The sequence below is a fragment of the Argiope bruennichi genome, chromosome X1 (genome assembly GCF_947563725.1).
Source record: "Argiope bruennichi chromosome X1, qqArgBrue1.1, whole genome shotgun sequence".
Taxonomy (NCBI): domain Eukaryota; kingdom Metazoa; phylum Arthropoda; class Arachnida; order Araneae; family Araneidae; genus Argiope; species Argiope bruennichi.
The window spans coordinates 92071865-92096876 of NC_079162.1; the positions used below are offsets into that span (position 1 = coordinate 92071865).

Sequence of the window (25012 nt, forward strand, 5' to 3'; positions counted from 1 at the left end):
CAGATTAGCACCATCATGAGTAAACTCAAATATTTAGGCAGATTTATTTTAAAAAATAAAATGCAACTATTGAAATATCTTAAGGCAGGGTTTCTTAAATCATATGCATAATGTAATATCTGGTTACAGTTGGCCACCGAGAAGATGCTGACTTCCAGGAAGGGAGAGGGTCTTAAAAATCTCGACTTTTTTTTTCTTAGGTAACTATTTCTGAAGTTTTATTTCTTATCTTTTGTTTACTTCAAAATAGAATTTTTGAAAAAATCCCGGTGCTGTCATTTTAAAAAGAGAGAAACATCACAGAACCCGAAATTAAGCTGTAAAAATTTTGGCATAACTTTTTGATGAACATTTCTTACTTTCAAATTGCCAGACCCCCCCCCCCTCCCTTCCCGGTCTTACGGCGGTTTGGAGGTCAAACCATAGCAGAACCAGAGTACCGAGGATTCCTGATCTCATTCCACTTGAGATACCCTGTAAATGTGAATTTGATGTACTTAAAATCTATTGTGGATGAAATGCTCTTCTACTGGTTTAATGCGAAAACTTGAATAAAAGAACCTTATAAGTTTACGATATTCTGTTATATATCTGCAACGTTGTTCAATATTTTGAATGCCATATAATATCGCAAAGATATCTCAAGAATATTGTTTGGCGTTGTATGCTAATAGGGATTGCTAATTCAAATGTTGGCCTTATAATTATATGACAGCGGTTGCAAAGATGATGCGCCCCAAAAAGCTCTCTAGATGCGCCCCCAAAAAGCTCTTGTGTTCTTCTAAACGGAATTTTAAGCCATTAAAAATTACAAAATTACAAGCTATTAAATTATCTGATCTTACTTAAGCCGAATCTTCTCAGATTGATATCATTGGCTAGATCTTCTCATCAGTATAGTTCTACAAATATGATTCAAGCGATTTTAAGCCTAAATCGTTGTTAATGAAAATTTAAATCTTTTTTTATTTATGACAGAGAAGTAGCAAAATATTTAAAATGCTATAAACTTCAATTTATGCAAGGATTTTGTTTTAGTCGGACTAACGTCCCGTTTTGCTGTTATATAAAAACTATTTTGGGATTTTAACAAGGGCATTTTTGTAAAGTATAAGACTCCGAGCTCCACTATATGCCAAAAATGATTTAAAACAGCTGAATTGAATTAAAAGATTAAGATTTAATTAAAATTATTACATCGCAAAACCCGCTTTCCTTTGAACAAGGAGATAATAAATACAAGACCGTTCAAAATATTCAATTAAGTCATAATTATTTTTGCAGAACTATCTCTACTAATTATAGGAATTTTATTTTGAAATATATTATAATAGATTATTAAATATATCTAAATAATAAGTTGAAATTAAATTGGATTGTTTTCGTGCGTAATCTTGAATAAAAGCTGACGGTGTGTTTCTTCTTCTAATTATTTTTTTCCCCTCTCAACCTAGGATGGGGGGCAAAATATGTTGAACAGGAAGAATTTAAGGAACCCTGTCTTAAGACAGACTTAGACATAGTCAGAAGTAAGTAACAGTAAATAATAACATTCTAAACAGAACTCTCAAAAAAGATTTGAAAAACAATACAAAGTGAGAAGGTTACTTTAGGAGGAAGCACTCTCAGGTAAAGCTCATTGTTAGTCTAAAAAATGTCGGTTTAATAGCTAGTGGAATTATGTATATATTTAATTGCATAAATGATCTATTTATAGTGCTTGAATTGGAAAGATCGTTCAGATGAATTCATATTAAAATGACACTTTATCCTAATATAAACATTTCAATAAAAGCAATTTACATTAATGTAATTGGGATTGAAAATTGTTAATTGGCTGCAAATTTCACGGGGGAAATTCTTCGCCCGTCTTCACGATTCTACGGGGGAAATTTACATAAATATTTTTTATTATTATTTCCACAAGATTTCTTTTAGTAAAACAGTCACATAATTTTAAATTCATGTCTATGCTTATTTTTATTTCCTAATGTTACACCAATTCTAGTGCATTACATTGCAAGTTTGTACTTGTAAGAAAATTATTAATTTTTGAATCGATCAACAAATGTTTTCATTTATTTTCTTCCACCAAATATTTCTTGGCATCTAAAATGAATATTTACAGTTAAAGTTTGTAACAAAGCTTCAAATGTTGAAGTTGACTTAAGTAGACATACTTTTTCAATTACGTCAAACTAAAATGGCGGTTAGTCTGTTTGGAACACTTCAAGGGATAAATGGGGTCATAGAAGTAATCATTTAACATATATTGATTTGATAAATCACCGGAAAAATCTAAGTGATTAGTTAATAAAATTATTCAACATTATAAACTGAAAATATAATGTAAACATTAAAAATTTATAAAAACATTATGAAAAACTTAAACAAATGCTATAAACTGTTTATTTTTGAAGAAAGAAATAGTTATAGTACTTAGAGAAAGGTTATCAATAATTTTTTTTTTTTTTTTTTTTTTTTTACTCTTTTGAATCTAGTAAAGCAATTATCTCGGGGAAATTAAAAGATTTATTAGAAATTATAATAAATCATATTCAGAGCATTAACTACAAGAAACCATTAAATTAAAAACATAAAACTAGAACATATAAATTATTAATAACATAAAATTATTTGACAACGAAAAAAGAATACAGGACAAATAAATTCAAAGAAACCTTTTCTTGGTTCAATAATTTAACATCGTCAGCCTGTTATAGAGAAGAGGAGCCAGGGAAAGAATGCTTCGCGGACAAGGAGAGTTTTTGAAATTTTTCATCAGAATTTTCGTTAAACATGATTATAATGAAGGGCGCTATTATATCAGAACAGTCAATATCCAACCGAAACGAGGAATGAAATATTTTGAACACATCCTTCCTTTTATCTAGTTCGGGGGGGGGGGGGATATTTCGTAAATTTTGATTTTAGATAAGTTAGTTGATTTTTTTAAAAATATTTTCATACATTTATTTTGTCTGCATATTACATTTTAAAAAGTTGCTTTGATTTTTTTGTTAGTCACAATATACTTTTATAAACCAACAAAAATGTTCGAAATCATGTAAAGTGGCAAGTTGTAAAAGATCTTGGGACAAGTTTGTGAGATTCATCTTAATATATATTTGAATCGTGTAATTAAACTTTCCGCTTTAAATATTATGCTGCACTTTCAAAGATTAGATATCACTCTGAGGATTTACTTCGGGAAGAGTCTTAAAGAAACTCGCTTAATATATATATATATATATATTCTAACCGATTCACCTGAATAAGAAGAAAAAGGGAAAATGAATATGATGATGCAATTGATAATAAATGAAAAAGATAAGATAAAAGATCAAAGGAAAGGTTTAAGAAACAAATCCAAAAAAAGAAAATAAAGGGGAAAAGATGGAGAAGATTTTGAACTCACATACAGATTTTGAACAACAGAATGGTTTTGGTTATCTTGTGGATGCGTGCAACAACTCTGAAGATATATTACATTAGCATCTCATCTTAAAGATACATTAGAATTATTTTAGGGCGAATAGCTGTCACATGATGCAGACAGCGCCTGAGCTGGCAGCCCCTCTCTAAGCTTCCGCGCTACATCACAGTGAAAGAGCGTTTATACTTGACCGAGTTAGCATACACCGGAATAGTTTGCACAGCGACTTTTCGGCAGAATTGAGGTTCGAACCAAGACCACTCCAGCCTTGAAGCCAAGAGTCAGGAGCACCAGATCACCGCGACCCGCATTTTTGATCAATGAAAATGGGTTCAATGCTTAATTTGTGAAATGTGGGTATAAAATGTGTGCGATAGAGAGCAATCTATAATTTGTTTGAGTTAACTGCATCTAATACAGACAGATTTGCCCCATGTCCGCACAAATTGTTACAGCTGCCAAGTTTCGATAAAATATTTCTAATGTTAAATAAAATCAACATAAGTGTTGAATATTTTTAAATAATATTATAAATGAATAGTTAAACTATAAAAAAGCAGTTATAATCAAGTTTCGATAAAATATTTCTAGTGTTAAATAAAATCAACACAGTTGTTGAATATTTTTAAATAATATTATAAATGAATAGTTAAACTATAAAAAAGCAGTTATAATCAAGGAATCGCAAGTAGATAAAAAAATACAGACATTTTTTAAAAAGTTGTTACAGCTGGCACCTGGTTTCCCTACTCAGCGGATATATGTTTTATAATAAAAATTAGGAAGAGACCAATTAAAAATAATCTTATTGTGGTTTCTAACAATATTGTAGAAAAACATTAAATGTTTTTCGATTTGAACCCTTTTATCTATTGTTTATGAAAATAAACTTCCATGCTTCATTTAACAAGTGAGATATTGAGCGTAGTGCGTGATAATGACAATGTATTATTTATAAACTGAAGTCGACAAATAAATAGTAGAAATTAAGTATACAAGTTTATAAAACAATAAAGAACCAAACAACAAAATGGATTGCTTTTTTCCAAATTAACATGCCATCACTGTAATAAACATAATTTTCACGCAGGTTTTTTTTTCAGACTTATTTACGTTTAAATAAATCTGTTAAATACCATTTTATTTTGAACTATGATTCTTTAAAATTTTCTGTCATTAATATTTTCCTTCCAGTTCAAGCACTTTTTTTTTATATATATGATTCATTTCATATAAAAATTAGCTGCGTTTGACAATCTGCAATAAATCTTTCGTTAAGTTGCAACATATCAACTTAGATGATTTTAATAACTTGAAGCTTCTGATTTAGAACTAGGCTATAATACCAAGCAAAGCTCTCTGTATCGGTTAGTGAAGTAATATCCTAAACATCAAGACAAACATGCAAAGCAGCAAATTGAATTGGATTCATTGCTGTTATCTTCTGCAAGAGAGCAGGATTCTTGTTTTTGAAACCTGAAAGAAAACAAAAAGAAAGAAAAATGTTAGCACTGATATTTTGATTCGAATGAAGTAGAATACAGAATGATTTAGACATCTGGAGTAGGGTAGAATTGATACCTATGTATCAGGTACATGTTGATACTGATACTCGATGGTAGCTGATATTTTACTTGATACTTTTATTCATGATACAATCGGTAACTGATCGCTTTCCCATCAGTACGCTTTAAACATTATTTATTAATAGATATTTGCTTTAAAGAATGTTATTTCTACCCACTCATTAGATTCACAATTGCTCGTTATTTATAACTTTTGTTGTTAATTTTAATTTTGCACTTTGATTTTTAAAGCAATATTAAAAAGTAAAACCTCATAAAACTTAAGAGATTGATAACCAGAATTTAAATGTCATCTTATGTTTGGGAATTTAATCATATATTATTATTTAAATTCTTCGCAATTATTATACATTAATTATATTATTCGTAATTATTATACATATATTATTATTAATCTTCTTCGTAAGTATATGCGTTAAATCGTTATACTTTGCTCAATGTTTAATTTTTATTTGTGTTCCATTAATTTTACAAATAATAATTTTGTTGAGTGAGTTAGCAATTTTTTTTTCGAATGAAGAAAATAATTAAATTAAAGTATATTTATTTTTTCGTATTAATGATAAGAAATAATGATAAGGTAAACATACTGTACGCTAATAGCATCTCTGAAATAGAAATGGTATATTAGGTTCGGGTGATACTATATCGAAGTGATACTTTTTATTAGGTTGTTACAGTATTACCCGACCGAAAACGAAGTAGGTTTGGGAGATTCCTTATCTATATCAATTGATTTCAAGAACTGATTTCGATACCTGATGCTTTAAGTCAGTATCAATTTGGTATATCTGGTGTAAGGTTGCATAAGGTACAAAATATAAAACTGATACAGTACCACCCAAAATTTTTAGAGCAAGTTTAAAAATCAATAATTTGCAATTCAATGAAAATGCCTTGTTTACCTAAAAATGATGGAAATGAAACTGTGTTTTTTTCCCTTGTCATGAAAACGTAATAAATTATTAGAAAATTTAAATTTAAACCTTCAAATAGTTCTGCAGTTGTTGGAGCAAATCATTACTTAGAATAAGATTTTGGTAGGAATAATGGTTAACAAATATTGAATATACCATTCTCCAATCAAAAAGACAGCTGTCAGACTAGGCTATCAGAAAAAAAATATATATATTGTAGTCATAAAAAAATTCAAACTCGAGATTTTAAGAAATCTCCAAGTCTTAGACCTTTTTGAACATGAAAAGCATATTTTTTTAATTAAATCTATCTGTCTGTCTATGTATCTGTAAATCTATCTGAATTAAATCTATCAATCTACCTCTGACCTCGATTGCTTAAAAATGCTTTAAGCTATTCAGATAAAATTTGGTCTGTGTCTTTCACACACAATTTGTAGGCTTCTGCTTAATTTTATATAAAATCCATTCACAGGAAGTCTGTCTGTCTGCTGTTCGAGTACAACAAATACGATAGCTACAAAAGGTAAACAGATAGATGAATAAAACATTGTACACATATTTAGCATCTGAAAAATAGATCAGTATCAAAGTTTGAACCACATCTCTCCAGGGGTTAACCGTCTGTCGGTCCGTATTTTCGTCTACATTTAAACGCGGTAACCAAAAAGCACAATGATTTAAATAAATGAAATTTGTTATGTAATCTTGTTATTAAAACTGTAATTGTTTGTCAAATTTTGGTTTCAATCAGTCGGAAAAAAATTATCAAAAAAGCACATTCGGTATTCTTTATTATATTACGAAGTACAAAATTCTCATGTGCAAGACACTGAAAACAAAAATCTGAGCACTCATGGCATTTCAAAATCTACCATTTTATGCGGGGGGAAGGAGGATAACACGTTTATTAGAGTATAAGAAAACTTTTTGCGCTGTGTACAGTAGAAAGCGTAATTTCTACTGTTCACGTTCTGTTATATCGTCAAAAACGGTGCCTAATACTGTGAAAAAAATTTTTTTTTAACCTGTACGAGGCTTGCGAATTACTTTATAGATTTGAAATTTATAATTTTATTTTCAGTGTAAAAAATTCAAATGTTACACATAAGTTGCAAAAATATTTAAAAGTACCTATTTGGTTTTGCATAAGCATTCCAGATCCTTCATGTCCATTCCTTGCGCTTGTGCTCCATATCGCTTCTTAAACTTATTAACTATAATTATAGAATCTATGAATTAAACTTATTAATTTATAGATGCTAGATTTCAACACCAAAACTATACAGGGTGATCAAAGTCCTTTTAAGCCCTTTATATTCGAAAAGGTATCTCGTATTACCAGGAGAGTTACGTGTACCTATAGTAAAGTGACTATGCTGAATTTATTGAGTCAGATCAAAGCGTCTCTAGCGTCAAAATAGAGAAGTTACAAAAAAAAAAAAAAAAAAAAAAGAGAGAGAGAGAGAGAGAGATTGTCTAAAAAGTTCATTTAGAAAAACTTAGCTATACCAGAATAAATACAAATGGGAAAGTTTTATGGGGTTATGTATAAAATTAGCGGAGAAATTTGCTATAAATATTATGAACTTGGCATGACTTGAAAAAGGATTCGTCCTGAAAATGAAAAATGTATCTTCGAATCCCCCCCCTGAGTGCGTTTTTCAGATTTATTATTATTGTTTTTATTTACTTTATTGGATGCTTTAATTTCACCTTGCTATTGCTTAACTCGGAAAAATCGTATCTGAGAATACATTTTTCTTCCTTCATTATTTTACATATCACGTGATATATTGTGGTCTTACAAACGGAAATGGGAAGACATTCCAACTTGCATGCTTTGCTGTGACCTTCGAGTGTTTACCATCTTCTTTACGCCGCTCTCCCCATACGCTCAGGAAATGAAGATTCTTATAAGGAAAACACAAAAGAAGGTTTTAATTTGTCTACGAAAATTTGAAGACAGATAATCCCGTGTGTTTAATTATCATATTCACAGATACATTAACAAACAAACGGACTTCTTCGAATTCGATTTCGTCCGAAATTTGATAGGAATATATAAAGTTAATGTAAAGACCACATACCGAATGTCATTCGTCTAGCTAAACGCGTTTTCGATTTATAGTGTTGACAGACAGACAGGCATAATTCCATGAATGTATTTTTCAGATTCATTATCTCAAACTTGAAAATTCATCAAAATCGTGGGGTCAAATATTTGCATACTTTGTATACAGGAAAGATAGCAGGGTTGAAATGAAATTTTAGAAAAAAAAATGTAAAATAAATTTACTAATTTACGAAGACTTCGGCATTTTATTGTAAAGTAAACATCATTTATTTATAAAATGAAAATTTATAATAATATTAAAAGTATATTATACAAATTTACAAAATATATACCCAATTAAGTTAGTTAACCTTTATAATATTGCGGTTACTCGCAGTTAGAAAACTTAAAAACAGAATTAAATAATGAACTAAAAATAATAAAATTATTCGCTGTTGAATACAAAATCTAAATAATTCTGTAATCCAAATGCATTCAAGAATCGATTAGTTAGAAAAATCAACGTTTTAACTGAAATGTCAAACAGTCCCATTCGCCATGGTCATAATTTTATGCCATCCTCTAAAAGAATGAATTTTGCTTTCGAGAATGAAAAGACTTTCATTCTCTTTCGAGAATGAAAAGACTTTCATTCTCGAAAACGATATCTACCCTTTTAAATTATTCATTAAAATTATTTTGTTTTATCTAGCAGAACTTAATTTAGATAAACAAAAGATGGAATAACATCTGCATTGCATATCAAAGGCATTATTCAGCATTCATCCATTATGTATATTTACCCAACTAAAAACAGATGGATAAAAATAAAGGATCGTTGAGTCCGTTGTACTCTGCGGGTTTTGCAAGAGTAGTTTATTATGTTTTTTCCTTCTTGGTTTTGTTCCGTTATGCTATTTGTGAGCTTCTTTTAACTGGGCATCTCATTATTCATTTCAAGCGATAATCAGCTTGCATAATAAGTGCGACTTTTCATGACGATGAAGTTTGCCTGAAAAGTACTTTTCATTTTATTATGTTGTTGCTGTTTTATAAAGCACGTTTGCAAGGATTTTCTTCGGGAGTACAGATGACAATTAAATGAAAAAATAAGTTACACTGATTTATATTTGTATTATTACCATGTTTGCTTTTTTTTAAAAAAAATTTTCGAAAAAATTATTAACGGATTAATAAAATTATTGATTTATTACATTTTTGAATCAAAGATGGAAAGTTTAGACTTAAAGATAGAAAATTATTCAATAATTCATGTTTAATTTACTGATTTTAATTAAAAATTATGTGAAAGATTTCATTTTCTCCTATATATATGCGCATAATTTTTTCTCCGAAAAATAACAAACAGTGCCATGTAGAAATTCCATGCAAATATTAATAACTTTCATTCGAAAAATGAATGACATTATTGAAATCACATTTATTATTTGGGTAATAAAACAAGATAAATTTTCACAGAATTCATTCTCATTTGACTGACATTAATTAGTGAAAACTAAAATTAATTTGATTTAATGTAATTAACAAAGAAATAGAGGAATTACTATGATAAATTAGTGTATTTCCGTATCAGTAAAATTATTGAAAGGTTAAAATTGGATTTGAACAGGCATTTCAAACATGTATTTAAAACATCACAAATAATACATTTCATTTCTAAAAAGGTTATTCGTTGAAACATCGTAATATTTTTCTTTTAACCTTTTCACATTAGAGATTCACTCCCCTAAAGATCCATTACTAAAGAGAGCTCAGGCCAATGTATTCACAATCATTCACCTCCTACAATCATACTCACGAACCAAATAGCATTGCAAAAATTTTGTATTTGTACCGGGCATAACCAAATTTCGTGTCTGCGGAACACGTCACAAAGCCAATATTCTTATGTGCGGAGGTCAATGTCCTGACCATTAATTAATTTATACTCACACGTCAAATATGTCTACCAAATTGAACACTTTAATTGGCAAATGTTTACAGATCTCTCTTAAGAGCCAATGTAAACTCAAGTTGCCTCTGAACAGCAGTGTCAAAGAAAGGGTCAATTTTTAAATCTGTTGCTCATTTTGCAGGAAGAAAAATGATGTGCTATAATAGAACAACATGCAATTATTTTTATCATGTGATTGCAACGTCGACTTAATTGATTGATTTTGCATATTATTAAAATTGCAAATATCGCAAGTCAATGTAGCTTTTAATGAAAATCGGAGCTAATCAATGAGCAGCATTTTGTGGATGCTGGTTAGAGCCGATGCAAGTCATCAAAAGATTAAGCACATTTTAAGGAACAGCATGCGTATTTTTAATTTAAAAAAAAAAGTTTTAATAACACAAATCAAGTCGGCATTGTGGATACATTTTTGGCGAATGTGCAAAATACAACGTAAATATATTTTACATTCTATATAAAAATGAAACATTTTAAAGATAGACTCGCAGACAGTGAAAGTGTCTGAGCATAAAGGGTGATGTGTCGGACCAAAATAAACTATTTTTACTATGGAATGTGGATTCAGAAATACTTCGTTTATGTAATAAAGGGTACCTTTTAGATCTGGATTAGATTTAGAACCTATTGGAATTACTGGTTAGGGTAAATATGAACCTTTCCTTAGCCACCTTAAATGCTAGGTTTGTTATCATTACCTTCCTTTTTAATGGATCATTAAAAGCCTCATATAAAATATTCACCCTGACTGTAAGCAAGATTTCATTGCCACACTTTGGTGCAGCAAAAATTGTGTTTCACACACGGAATTTTTGAAAATGTACAGAAATCCAGATGTCAATAAAGCGAAGATTGTATTAATACCATTCTTTTGGGTATTTATTGAAAAAAACATTATACATTAAAATGTTCATTTGTTTGTTTTATTTCCTTTAAAATGTTTTTAATTTTACTATCCAAGTGTCTTAATATAAAATGTTAAAATTTATGTCGTATACGTCTCTTTTTTTCGATGACAAAAAAAAAAAAAAGGTTATTTTGCTTTCCTCTAGTATTCTGTCCATTTTAGCCAGATGTTTCAAAACACCTGCGCTTAGTTTTATCATTTATTTATATTCGTTATAATACAAGGGGCTAGAATATAAAATCAAATAAAAACAATTTTATTTAGAAAATATACCCAGTTTTTAAGAGAAATTTCTGGCAATCAAATATTAACTTAAATATATTTTTACTATTTAAGCAATAATATGTCTTAAATTTTAAATTATGAAGCATATTGCATTTGAAATTTATATTTTAAAATAACAAAGAATAGAAAAATACATATACATATAATACGCAATAAAACATTACATAAACTGGAACAGAACACAACAAACTTCTGATAACAATATTTTATTTTTAAAATGATTTCACAGAAATTTTTGTTTTCAATTTTTTTATATGGCTGTCTTAGGAAATAACTGTTTCATTCCAAATCCTTTTCTAAAGCTTCATTTTATGTGTTCTAAATAAGTTAAACATGTCGTAAAAGAATATAATTTTAAATGCTTTATGAACAGCTAATCCATATTTTGTTTAATATAAGAATTTAGTCATTAATCAGTTTACGGTAGCATATATTTGAATCAACAGGCAGAACACTTAATAATACCCAAGCTGTCAGTTTAATGGGTGATTGCTATAGTTTTGGGACTTGGAACGGCTTAAATTAAGCCTTCAAGGGACGTTCTTTTTCTAATCTTTCGTAAGCTTTCGGTTCAAATAAAACTGAGTTCCTGTTCCGGTATCAGTGACAGTCATAAGACGGAAACTCTCATCCAGAATGCAAATTAAAAGCATCTCAAATACAAAAAAAAAAAAAAAAAAAAAAAAAAAAAAGGTATTTGTAACTTGTCATCCGATAGACGTGATATGTATTTAAATATCTCTGGAACAAAGAATATTTGGATTGATTTTCTTTTTGGCTTTGTGCACTTATTTTTACTATTTACTTTTATATAATGTGTTATTCTAACGAAAAAAAGTATCTGCTTCATTTCCTAAAGTTACGGTAGGATAAACAGCAAAAATCTTTTTTGCTTGATGGACTCAATACAAGATATGAGAGACCTTTGCTTCCTGTATTCTGTAATTTATAGGTGCCTTCAGCCCGAAAGTATATTTTGAAAATTTACATTATGAAGTTGAAAAAAAAATTTCGAAATGTTTTTCAATTTAAAAATTTACTTCCACTAGTAATACGAAGCATTCATAATTTTCTACAAAACTTATCAACCAAAGATGAATTTCAGTGTCCATGATGTGCAGAAATGTTATTGTTTAAATGCTCATTTTCAATTAGAAACTCAGTTAAAAATTCCAGTATCTATTGTGTCGTTTCGATAAGCATGTTATGAATTTTCCTTCGCAAATAGAAATTCAGATACGGATTTCGGTGCTCATGGTTTCCTACAGAAATGTGTCACTAGGTATGGGGTGATATTTGATAGTATTAGGTAGCATACCATGATTTATCCTGGATGTCGTAAAAAAAAAAAAAAATCATGCGAATTTAAAAGAGCAAAATTTCGCTTTTGAAATTTTTTTTCAATTAAATAATGGGGGAATTTTGAATAATATTGAGATATAAGAAAGAAAGTTGTAATATTAACACTTCAGTTTGAAGTTGCATAAGATATATCGAAAACAGACTTCGCAATATTGATACCGTGACCAGATTATGAGAATGATATCTCAGCTTGGTCTCTACTTTTCAAATTCTTCTTTCCACCAATGCTAGGGGATATGATATATGATGCCGGATACATCCCGATGCCACAAAAACGTCGGAATTTCAATATAATTTCTTTTACGAATCGAAATTATCAGCAAGTTTATGTTTTGAATGCACTCTGTAAAAAGAATCCTCAGAACCATACTTTGGAATGATGTGGAAACTGTCAGAAATGGAAGCCGATACAGGTTGTCCTTCTTGTTATCAGATGATTGTTAAAAATTGCGAGGCCCGTTCTTTATATAAAAAAAATGATGCATTAAAAGTCAATCGAACCTATAATTCAAATCTATTAGTCGAGAATTCATAGTTAAATATGAAATGTGAAAAATAATTCCTTAATAATTTTATGAGTATCAAACTTTTGGTTTATATTTTTTTTTTCTGTTCATCTATTTTAACCTATGTAATAGATCAAGATTGACAAACTGCGGGGTGCAGTCTATATACTGTCTTTTTAATACATATCTATATTCTGAAGTAAAATTAAAGATGGAAATAAAATTTGTTTATTCATTTACAGCCATCTTCAATGACCAGTGGGTTACCATTTTAATTAATTAAAAATTTTAAAACTCTGCGCTGCACTCTAAAGTAAACTCTAAAGTAAATCTGTGCCAAATTTAGCCTCTGTAATCCTGTGGTCTGTCTTTTAGAGAAGCAATAGACAAATATTAATTTTTAATATTAGTAGAGATGAGTTTTTGTAGGACATTATTTATATAATAGTAATTTCATTTGAAATATATATCTTGCACAACTTCGAGACACTAAGATCGGTTCTGTGTTTTAGTTTAATAGTTTTTAGAATAAAAGGAATTTCGCGTTGCAAATAGTTTCTTTCGTGGCAAAATACACATACTGAGTTTGTGTTCTCAGTATCTTCGTGTCCATATTTAAAATCAGTAATTGTTTTAACTCGAATTTCCTTAAATGCAATTTAAAAACACACTAATAATAATAATTTGAAATCAGGTTTAAATTGAAAAGGACTGGATATAAACCGGATATTCAGAAATTTTTTCATTAAATGCGAAGGCCCACACAGCATAAAACAACTGAAAGTAATTTTCAAGCGAATTTTTCCTCATTTCAGTATATTGTATTTTAATGTATACAAGGAATCCATTTATGCCAATAATCACACTTATAAAAAAAGGTTTTTAGAAATACTAACAATACACGAACAACATTAGAAATATTAACGAAAACTTCGACACTCGAAGCTTCATAATTTGCAACACTACAAACTTTAGATAAACAAGTTATTAGAGAACTGTTGATGACTTATTGGAAGAAGAGTGAAAATTGTAAAGGTATATAATAAGTATTGGCATAAGTCGCAATGATACCATAGAAACGATTACAATCGCTCCAAGTTCCACCATCAAGAAAGATCAACAATTCATGGCAGCTAATTCAAAATTTTGTTCATCTTTCGAATACAGCATCATCGCTGATCCGATATTGAGAACGGTGCAATTTACGATGAGAGTAATTCTGATGATGATATTGAACTAATTAATGTAGATGCATGTTTTGTATCAGATTACATTGATGAGGAATTTAATGGTCTCTCTGATGAATAAAAAAAATTATATCTTAAAAATAAAAATCTCCATAGACATTTTTTTACATCTTAAAAATAAAGATAAAAAAAATCTTTGATGAAAGCTTTCTTCCAAATTTCAAGCCCCAAATTTAAGCTCAAAAATTTCTTTTGTACATTAAAATACGGTTTTGATATAGCAAATATTATTTCCAGATATAATATAGCATTAAACTCTTTTAGTTATAAGAGTATTTCAATGGATCTCGAATAAATTTTTAATTTTTAAATGATTTGCATATTTGTATGTTTCTTCTGAAGTGACCCACATGATTTAATTATTATAATGTTGTATTTGACATTCAAATTCTTTCTTTTTTTCATTTTAGATAATCTGAATGAAAAATACATAGAGAGAACCTTTAAGAAAGCCCCTATCTGTTTGTTTAAGTATATCGAGGAAGTTCAAAATTCTCAGGAAAATTGCCAAACGCAGGCATTACAGAAACTCATAATTGAAAATTTTTATATCTGACATGTTTAACCTTTTAGTCTTAAGAATTAGCCGATCCCTGTAATGCGCTTATTACAGTATGGACTGTGGTTAAAAAACGTAAAATCCAATAAATCATTCGTTTATCAAATATTTTAATAAAGGATATCAATATTTTGGCGACTGATTACTAAAGATTTCAAGCAGAAAAGAGGCATCGAACCTAAATGAGAAAAAAATGTAGAAGTTTTAAACAAGCGTTTATTCGTTTACAAATAAAGTAAAACGAGGAAGCTGAAAAGTTTCGTCAATGTATACCAAATACAGGCATTACTGAAACTCGCTATTGAAATGCATTAAATAGGAAATACAACAGCAGATTTTTTTTTCCGAAACTTTTTATTCGTGGATTCACTGGTCGAATTTCACAGATGAGTGCGTGCCGTTTCCTCTATATAGATAAGTAAATACTTTATGATTTCTATCCTTGTTTTGAAGTTACGCCTCACCTCTTTTGAAAGAAAATAATCAGGCAAGATACATCTTCATCAATTTTTCTCCCCCTTTTTTTCCCCCTAACAACAACAATCAAGTGCGAGAGAAAAACCCTAGCTGACAGGAAAAAAAAAAAAAAAAAAAACTGATAAATCATTGCTGATGTTGATCATGCAGCGGTATTTTGAATTTATAACAGAAACAAAACAATTACTTAAATTGACTTTTGTCCTCACGCACTCAAATAGTAGAAGTTTCAACTTTAAAAATTACAAAAGTGTTCTAGTAGCCCAGTTATGAACCATCGGTAAAAAGAATTATAGAGAGAACCTGAAATACGTAGTCTATAATCTCCATTCCATTGCTTTTGCCGAAAGGAAAATAAAGAGATACAATAATTTTAACCTAATGTATACTGTGCCAAAAAAGAATTTTAAGTAATTTTTTCTAATGCTCTCAAGAATTACCCAAATGATGTACTTGCTATTCATATTCTTTTAAAAATCCTATTTCTGTTATTATAAAAGTCTTAATAAATTTGTTGATAAAACTATTAATAAACAGAAATGACAGCATAATAATGATGTAAAAATAACCAGATTTGTGGCGATTATAAAGATCACATAGACATAAAATTCCCCGGATGATTTTTTTTTATTTCTCTCCTTTCCCCCCTCCCCCCAAAACGCTTTCGTTTTCTACTGCCTTCCTATTTTGTGTTCCAAAGCGTATATTAAAATCTAAACATAATTATTTAGAAAATATTGTAAAGAATAACGCTACTATAACAGGACAATGATATACGTACAATAACATTTGTAATAATGTTAGAAAAACCATAATTACTATACTATTAGTGAATGAAATATTGAGAAATTTCGATTGAAGTATCTACCCTTCAACTTCTCCTCTCCCCCCTCCCACCATACTTTGCATTATTTTTTCCATTTAAATAACAAGTTTTACTCGAAAGAGAAAAGTAAAAAGTATAACTCAAAGCATAAGTTATTTCAAAATTCACTTCGTATATGTTGACCTATCATTTTCATTAATCAAAGAAAAAAAATTGCAATTTCTTAGCAAAAATAAAACATTTTTTTTTTCATAAATTAAACTAGAAGATAGTCTTATAAAGTTTAGCGGGTCTCTTTAATTTCAACTTACTTTTGTAAGTTCCTTAACTAAAGAATTAGAACTATAGTTGACATTTGACAGTGAATAAAATTTATAAACTATCAAGAAATTTCGATTCAAATATTAACCAATCTCTCCTCTCCCTCTGCACTTTGTATCCTATTTACCGTTTAGATCAATCTAAAAGTTTTGCTTCAGAAAAGTAACCATTATTTTTTTTTAAAGTTCTTCTTTTTAAAAAATGTTTTATCTTTTTTCTTTTACTTTTTTCCTACCTTTTTCAGGCGTTTAATGATGATAATGTCGTGTCCGCGTTACCACGGAAAGGGGGTGCAGTAGCTTCTGAGGGTAAAGACCTCTGTGCACCCGAGGGCAGAAGTCTGACTTCTAGTTCATATGAAGATGAAACTCACACATTCGCTCGCACAACCCCTTTTTACAGAGGGGGGGGGACATTCACACACCTCACAGATAGAACACAGATGAAGAATAACCATGCCCGAACCGGGATTCGAGCCCGGGACGCCCAAATCACGGGGAAGATGCTCTACCCCTATGCAAGGACGCCGGCTCAGGCGTTTAATGCAAATAATGTGACAAACATGTCCACCCCCGTATTTAAGGGACGATTCTTGAACATTTTATTAAGTAGAAAAGCAATTATTTTGTCCAAATGTTAAATTATGTTTAATAACGCATAATATCTGCTATCAAAAATAATTTTTGACTGTAGTGAAACATATCGTCACTGCTATATCAAAATATCGTATGTCAAGTTTATCAAAGCATTTAAAGATCCTAAACACTTGCATGGATTAGCTTGATCTGCTCTGAAATTGTTATATATAGTTACAAAATGCCATATTCTCTTATAGTTACAGATTCTGTATCAAAATGTCGTAGGTTTTGTTGTCCATGGTTTTTGACATGTGGCATTTTGATACAATGACTATGATATGTAATCATTGTAACCAAGAAGACTAAGATAAGACAGTAAATAAATTGTTTGTTTAAGAACGGCGCATAGATCGGATAGAATCACTTATGTTCACGTGGTACATGCCAAATGTGCTACGGCAGTTTAATTTTGGAATCCATTGCGCATCTTTTAAAAGAAAAAGGGAAGTGATGACACTGCAAAATGTAAGACATAATTAATACACACAGTTATATTTGTCATGTGGACAGATACCATTGGTGTAGAACTGATGCTTTCAGTTGAGTCACTCAAAAATAACAAATAATATATCTTTAATTCATGTTTTCGCAAAAGTTAAAAATCAAATGAATTGAACTTATTGAAAATTTGCATCAGAAACGTTTTCAAGAAAAGAAAGAAGAAACAAGGAAATTCCTTTAAATGAATAGCTTCATATTTAAATAATCGTAGTGAGAAATCGAATTTATGTACCAAAAAATGTTTCACGATCACTGAACATCGCAGAATATGAAAGGATTAAGGAAACATATGAAAAAAAGACGAAGGGGGAGGGACACTTTTTCAGTATTTTTTCCTTCCTTAAAAAAAAAAAAATGGTTTTTAAAGAAACGATGCTTTTTTCTTTTAAAAAGAACAAAAAAAAAAAAAAATTTTTTTTTAAAGCTTTTTTTTTTTTTGTAACGTTGATTTTACTAATCGCTATTTTAAGCATTATTTTAAAGAACACAAAAATACTCATGAAAAGGACGCAGTACTTCCTTGGATACGAAATATAAAAAGAATAAGGATCGTAATCAATGAAAAAAATTCGAGTTAGGGATTTTGATGAATCACCGTGCTTTAAACTTTCTTGAGTTCGAAATTTTTCTTTTAATTTTGTCTATTCGTCTCTGTTTATCTGTGAACATAAAAATATAAAATTCCAGCTAGCATGATGATTAAAATTTCTTATGTAGATCTTTCACCAATATTAGACATATCTTTCAAGTTTTGATCGAAATTCATCAATCAATATTTTTCTATCTGTCCATCCATGGGCATTTGAACACAATAATTCAGAATAGCAACGTTAAATGGATGAAATGTGACATATGGTTTTATTACTAAAATTGTGGATGTGCTTCAACCTTTAGGCAAAAAAAAGTTTTTGAATTAACTATCTTGCAGTATGCCTATTGCCTAGTGTATGTAAATTCTATAACTTAAAAGATTAAAAAAAAAAAAAAAAAAAAAAATAGATAAAAGTAATTTATTAAGTGGTTTTGCCACCCAAATTTAAGATCTTTATGAAATTTTGAGCTCAACGGATCAGCGGAAAGAGGACCGAAATATATATAGTATTTCCTTTATAATATGACGAAGCCAAGCAGAAAACCGTTATAATGTAGGAATGAATGAATATACGTGAAAAATCATCCAACTGCTTTTCCGTCTATTTGTACGAAATACCAACAGAAGCGTTTGGCTTAGTTATATTAACCTCCCTTTAGTATCATCATGAAGATTATTTTGGGACAGAACTCGTAATCTCGAACCTCAGTTGAATGACGAGGGCGATACTTGAGTGAACACCACATTAACATCATAAATTCAGACGAAGAATGTGTTATTTCCTTCTTCCTCAATTATAAGATTTTTGTAATTTAAATACATTTGAGAATCTTTTAAAAGAACGAGAAAGCAATTTGTTCGCGTTTCATTCCTGCTTCTTATTGCACGGAAGAAGATTGTTATTTTACATTTCTGAATAGTTTCAATAACATGCCATCATTTGCATATGAACAAAGAGAAATCGCAATGTATTCTTCGACTATCCCATGGTATAGTCATATCACTGACTCTTCGACCTGCCTCGAAGGCACACAGATAAAAAAACTGAATGACCGGACCACCGCAGCAACAACACTGGCGGGAACTGTGGTTAAGTCCTAAGAGCCATTACTGGATACGGTACAACCTTTCCCTAAGGAAGTATGTGTCGTCATCGATGGGAGGAACCAGACCCCCACCTTTTCATGTATCCTACTATCCAATGGTATGTAAAACAAATATGACAATTCATATATATTCATTCAATTTTCACAAATATGAAAATTGAATGAATCTATCAAAACTCAGATACTTCATAATAAAAACTTATTAAGAACATATTATGGTTATATGACTTTACTTGAACTTAATTACTACGACTAGATCTCTGAAGATGCCAGAACAATGGAATCGATATAAAGAAGAACTAAATGAATGAAATAAAAAGATCCAAATCAGCGCAAATGAAATATTTGCGTTAATAATGCAACTTAAAAGCGAAAGTAAAATGAGACGTCTTACAAATCTACTATATTGAATGCGTTTTATGTTGTTTGTAACTGAAAATCAGGCATTCAACTGCACTCAAAGAAAAGGTAGATAGTTCAATGGATTCGAAGGGTATTCGAGTGTAATTTTTGAAAATAATTCTTAAATTTCACGAAGAGTAACTTTTAAAATTTTCAAGATGACAATCTTTTCTATAAGAAAATTTGAATTATATTTTCTCAATGACATGAAATTTATATATATAATATGAATAATTGTTTTACTCGAGATTTTTTAGGAAATATTTAGATAAGCATGGATTTGCCGTTTTGCGGCTATTCATTAAAAAGGGGATTTTTCGGTTTAGCCGCTTGGAAGTCCACAAATTTAAAAATAGTGTTATGGCATAAAATAGGAATAGCACAAATATTGGATAGAATAAGTAGATGCACAATAATAAATTGACATAATGGGAAAAGAAAGAACTTAATTATATCTTAGAACTAACTTACCATTTATTTTATTTTTCAGGATGCATTCTTTTTGAAAGCGTTATGACAGTTGTAAAGCCATTTCACGACTCTCGCATTTTTCTCGACGATTGATGTTTCTGTTGGAGCATGCTTACGGAGATCACTGTTCGTTAAACCTTCTTTCGGAGCTTCAAGTGCCGAATCGTCGCTACCGGTACTTGATAGGTTTGTTTCGCTATTCTCTGAACTGACGCTATCGAAGAAGTGAACAGGACTTTTGGGAGGAGCAGTCAGAGTCTGAAACAGTTTAATATCCAGGCCCATAGTATCAAAAAATCTCTCCAGTTCTGCATCTGTTGTACTTTCGGGTTCTGCAGCGACGGTGATATTCTTTGAAAAGCGACAACTAACGTCGGACTTTGAACGAGTTACCGATTTCGTCTTTTCAGCTGAATTAGAATTCACTGATGTCGAAGGACTCACATGAGCAATTTTTGACTCGAAGCTTTTCACAAGATTCTTGACTCGATCCGAAGAAACAGAACACTTGAAAGATGAACTTCTGCTGACGTAATCAGAGGTTCTTGAGCTTTGTTTCTTACAGTCAACTTCAGTGATATCTTCGTCGACTGTGAATGATTCATCTGAAGGTTCTAAAGAATTCTCTTCATTATCTGAATGATCAAATTTGACCTCCAGCTTCTCAGTGTTCGTGTAAGCGCCATCTTTCTCACCGTCAAAATGACCAGAATTTAAAGATACTTGAACGCAACTATTAACATTCACATATGTTGTATGCGGGAGGGGTTGCTGTGGTAAATTTCGTCTACCTCTGCTTGGGGGCATTAAATTGCTGTCTGGTGTGACAGATGTAGATTCAGAATAGTCATGATAACTATGCTGGAGTTGTTGATTTTTTCTTTGCAATGAACAATGTTCTCTTAACTCAGGTGACTTTCTTGACTCAAACGAACCACATGTTTTAGGCACATATTCATTCGCAAAGGATGGCGCATTATTGTCAGTGAGATTAATGCTGTGCACATATTTAATAATATTTTGGCAATTGTATAAGCTTTTGACTCTTCCTTTAAGAAGAACATCGATTTGAGGGCCAGTACTGACGTGCAGATTTGAGCTGTATTCAAAATTTTGCTTGCAGTCCAGCACTCTTTCGGTTTTCACGTAATGAGCCTTAGTTTCTTCCAAGCGTTCAACTGCACTTCTTCTGTTTGCTGGAATGTGAAAAAATATGTGTAAATAAGAATAAATAAAATGTGGAGAAACATCATGGGATATTATTTAAGCATATATAAAACCACTGCGAATATTGTAAATATTTGTAATTATCTATATTTATCTTAAATGCAGTTTGCTTTCAATTTTGAATGTTGACTGAGATCAATTTAATCAATAAAGTCTTAATATTACAATCAATAATTAAATCTCAAAATATCGTAAAATGCCAGATTTTTCTTGAAGACTCTCAATTTTTGCAGGAAAGGAAGTTGCACTGAAAAGGTAGCTTTCAGAGAGTAGTATTCATTTTTTTATAAGTGCTACTTGTGACTTTAATTTCAAACCTATTCTTATTCCCGCACGATTAAATATAATTGTGAATGCGGTTAATTTAACCGTGAATGATTTAATAACTTCAATTGCACAACTATTTGCAAAGCATATATGTAATGATATTTTAAATTTCAACTTAATTAATTTCCAAGATTTTATCTTAATTTAGCCCATAGTAACTTCATTCTATAATATTCTCTTATTTCGTGATCCAATTCCACTGTCTCTACTTAATTAATTCAAGAGAAGCTTTGTTAAACTGCTGAATCAGCTAAAACTAACTTTCCCATACTACGCGTGAAGAGATAAAATACCGCTGATCAGGCAAATTCTTTTTCGAAATCTCCCTGTGTTTCCCCTACCTTCTCCGCGCGTATAACGAAAATCCCTATCGAAATATATTAGTACTATTTTTTCCCTATCGAAATCATAGGTTATACCAGGATAGACCAGGGATAAAATGTCCAAGAGCTTTTTCCTCATTCCTTTTTTGTGTCGCTCTGTGTGCTCATCGCTTGTACATATGCTTGCTTCTTCAAAATGTAATAAAACGACGTCACATATATATAGAATTTAACATCGTCTTTATTTTGTTAGCAAATTTATCCGTACCCATTTTAATCGGTCTGCTGATTTGTTAGGTTTTCATTTATTGCAAATTCCTAAAGACTAGAAAGTTAAGTATAACAATATAAAAAAGGCATATGATTATTAAATTAGAAATAATGGAAACAAAACACGAATAAGTAAAAAGAAGGATGAAAGAAAATACATTATATATAAATAATAATCAGATAATGAGAGAGAAAGCAAAGAAAATATTCAGTATTCAAAGAATATTGAATCATCATTACAGTGTTCATTACACAGAAACGTCATTTAATCCAATAATATTTAGACAGTGATAGCTAAATGATAAAAAGACTATGCAGAGCATCTATACCCCATATCCATCTTTTACCCCCCCCCCTCCATACTCTCTTTTTAACTACATTCCATAAGCTTTTTTCCCCCTCAGGGAGCAGCCTATTATTCCATTTTAATTTTACCTATTTGAAAAATGTTTTCATCCAAATGTTTGCATTTTTATAATTGCATGTGTATTTCTGAGATCTTCTTAAATTATTGTCAGAATTCTAAAGTAAAAGGAAGTACATTTTATAATAAAAAAATATTTTTAATATTTTTTTTTCTTTTTGAAATGGGCAACTTTTTAAAATTCTACTTTAAATTCAACTGAATCACAGTAAGAGGTCTAAGATTCTTGTAATCAAAAGGAAATCTGTAAGCTCTCTACATCCTTTGCCCAAATTATTTGAAGTTTTCGAAATTTTACAATTAAATGGTTTATTATAATACACTGTCCATTCATGAAGTCTTTTATAAAAGATTGTCGGTCAATTTTTAAAAATCATATAGATTTGTAATATTCTTTTAAATCCACCTTTCAAAATAAAATTATTGAATATTATTGAATTAACTTTTATCAAAGCCAGATGCCAATGAAATTCGCAAGAAATTTAGAAATGCCACCCTAGTTATTTCTTGTATATTGAATTATGTCAATTAAAGTTATTCCATGTTTGAAATCATAAAATTTCGTCTCTAATTTGGCACACTTTTTCTTCAAATTGCCGTTTTACTGTTGATATGTGCAATTCTATTCCTAATGTTCTGAAAATAGATATACACTGGAAGCAGTTAAATTTTTACCTAACAAGTTTAATCCATTTAATCTTTAAATAATATGTGAAGTCTGCAATAAAAGTCATTTAATGCTAAAAGAAACTGCATTCCTTCAAAACAAGTCGAAATCATAAACTATATCACATGCTAATAATTAGATACTGTGCAATCAGAATAAATGATAAACTAATAAAAATTGTGACAGCGCAACGGGTAAGTTCAAATGAGTTGTTCCAGTGGGAAAAAAACTGTAATGGTCTCTCCTGGGGAAAATAAAAATCACCATTTTTACTGTTTAACAGTTTTATAAGGTTGTATCCAAGAAGGAATCGTAGACCGGATAACAAAGCAATGATATTTGGGGGGGGGGGGTAACAAACAACAACGATTGTGTGGCCGGCTCAATATAATCTTGCGCGTAAGATTCAGTTCTTTAAAAACTCATACAATCCAAAACTAGGTAAGTAAATTTGAGAAAATTTTGAGGGGAATTCAGAAGAAACTGGGAAAATAATTTCTCAGCTAAGAAAATTGGAGCTCCAATTCAAAGTCGCACAAAATCTTTTGACTGGGACTTCCATTCTAGAAAACATTTTGTACCCTTACATGCAAGCGTACGGTGTCTCGGAGCATATATCACAAATAGTGAATTTTGCTTTCACATCGTATTTATTTTATGTTGCTGTGGGCAAATCTGTATCTCTAGTCTCTATTAATGCGTCTATTTTGCCCTAACCCTATCACTTTTGAACATGACTGTAATAGAAAGCGGTTTACAGTTTAAAAAAATCAACTGTCATCTTATAAATTTCGAGTTATCTATTTAAAACTGTATTTAAATGCTTGCATTCGCTGTCCATAATTAGACCAACAGAATCTAAAATACATACATCACAAAATATATTTCTTAGAGATGGCTTTTTTTTTTTTAATTGTATAATTGGTTCCAATTTTTATATAGTGTACAGAAGGAAAGCAGGCATGTCGAATTTTTCAAATTGGTCTACTTGCAGTATAGAAGTGGAAAATATTAATAGTTATTTGTATACTGACTACCTTTTCATTTCGTTAGAGTGATTATCAATTACAGGATCAAGGGAATCCTATATTTATAGAGAATTTAACAGTTAGTTACTTTTCCTACGACCCAAAAAGGTAAAGACAACACTTATAATGTAAAAAAAATTTCAAATTCTATTTTGAAAGAATATCGAATTAAATTAATACAATGGAACTTTAATTACCTGACATTGAGAAAACAAAAAAAAATCTGCAAGAAAAGTTTTCCCAAATAAAAACAAATAAAGAGAGCAAAAAAAACTGACTTAGGTAGATACATGTTAGATAGAAGTATGTCCAGCAAAGATAGTATAAAACGTAAATAACATTGTTTTGTTAGTCATTAATATAAAAAGAGTTTTTTTTTTTTTTTTTCTTAAAGATTTAAGATTTTTTTTTTGTCAACTATCCACTCTCTGGAAGAGTCTGATCCCAATTAATGCTAATAATCGAAGTTCTACTACATTTAAACACACTGCAGTTCGTCTACGCATTAAGGTCCTCAAGCGCAAGCTGAATGGTTCGTTACGAAATAAATCTTATCAGATTTTCGGGGAACACAAA

At 30.2% G+C, this 25012-nt stretch overlaps 1 protein-coding gene across 1 annotated transcript; it reads right to left on the reverse strand.

Moving 5' to 3' along the window:
• Window positions 1-4231: 4231 nt before the first annotated feature.
• On the reverse strand, window positions 4232-24640 carry LOC129959321 (protein FAM110B-like). The gene is made up of 3 exons (XM_056072139.1): window positions 24634-24640; window positions 20171-21366; window positions 4232-4912 (listed from the first exon to the last, which is right to left on the reverse strand). Exons 1-2 carry the CDS (start codon window positions 24638-24640, stop codon window positions 20186-20188), a joined length of 1188 nt encoding a protein of 395 aa, XP_055928114.1. The 3' UTR covers window positions 4232-4912; window positions 20171-20185.
• Between the last annotated feature and the right edge of the window lie 372 nt (window positions 24641-25012).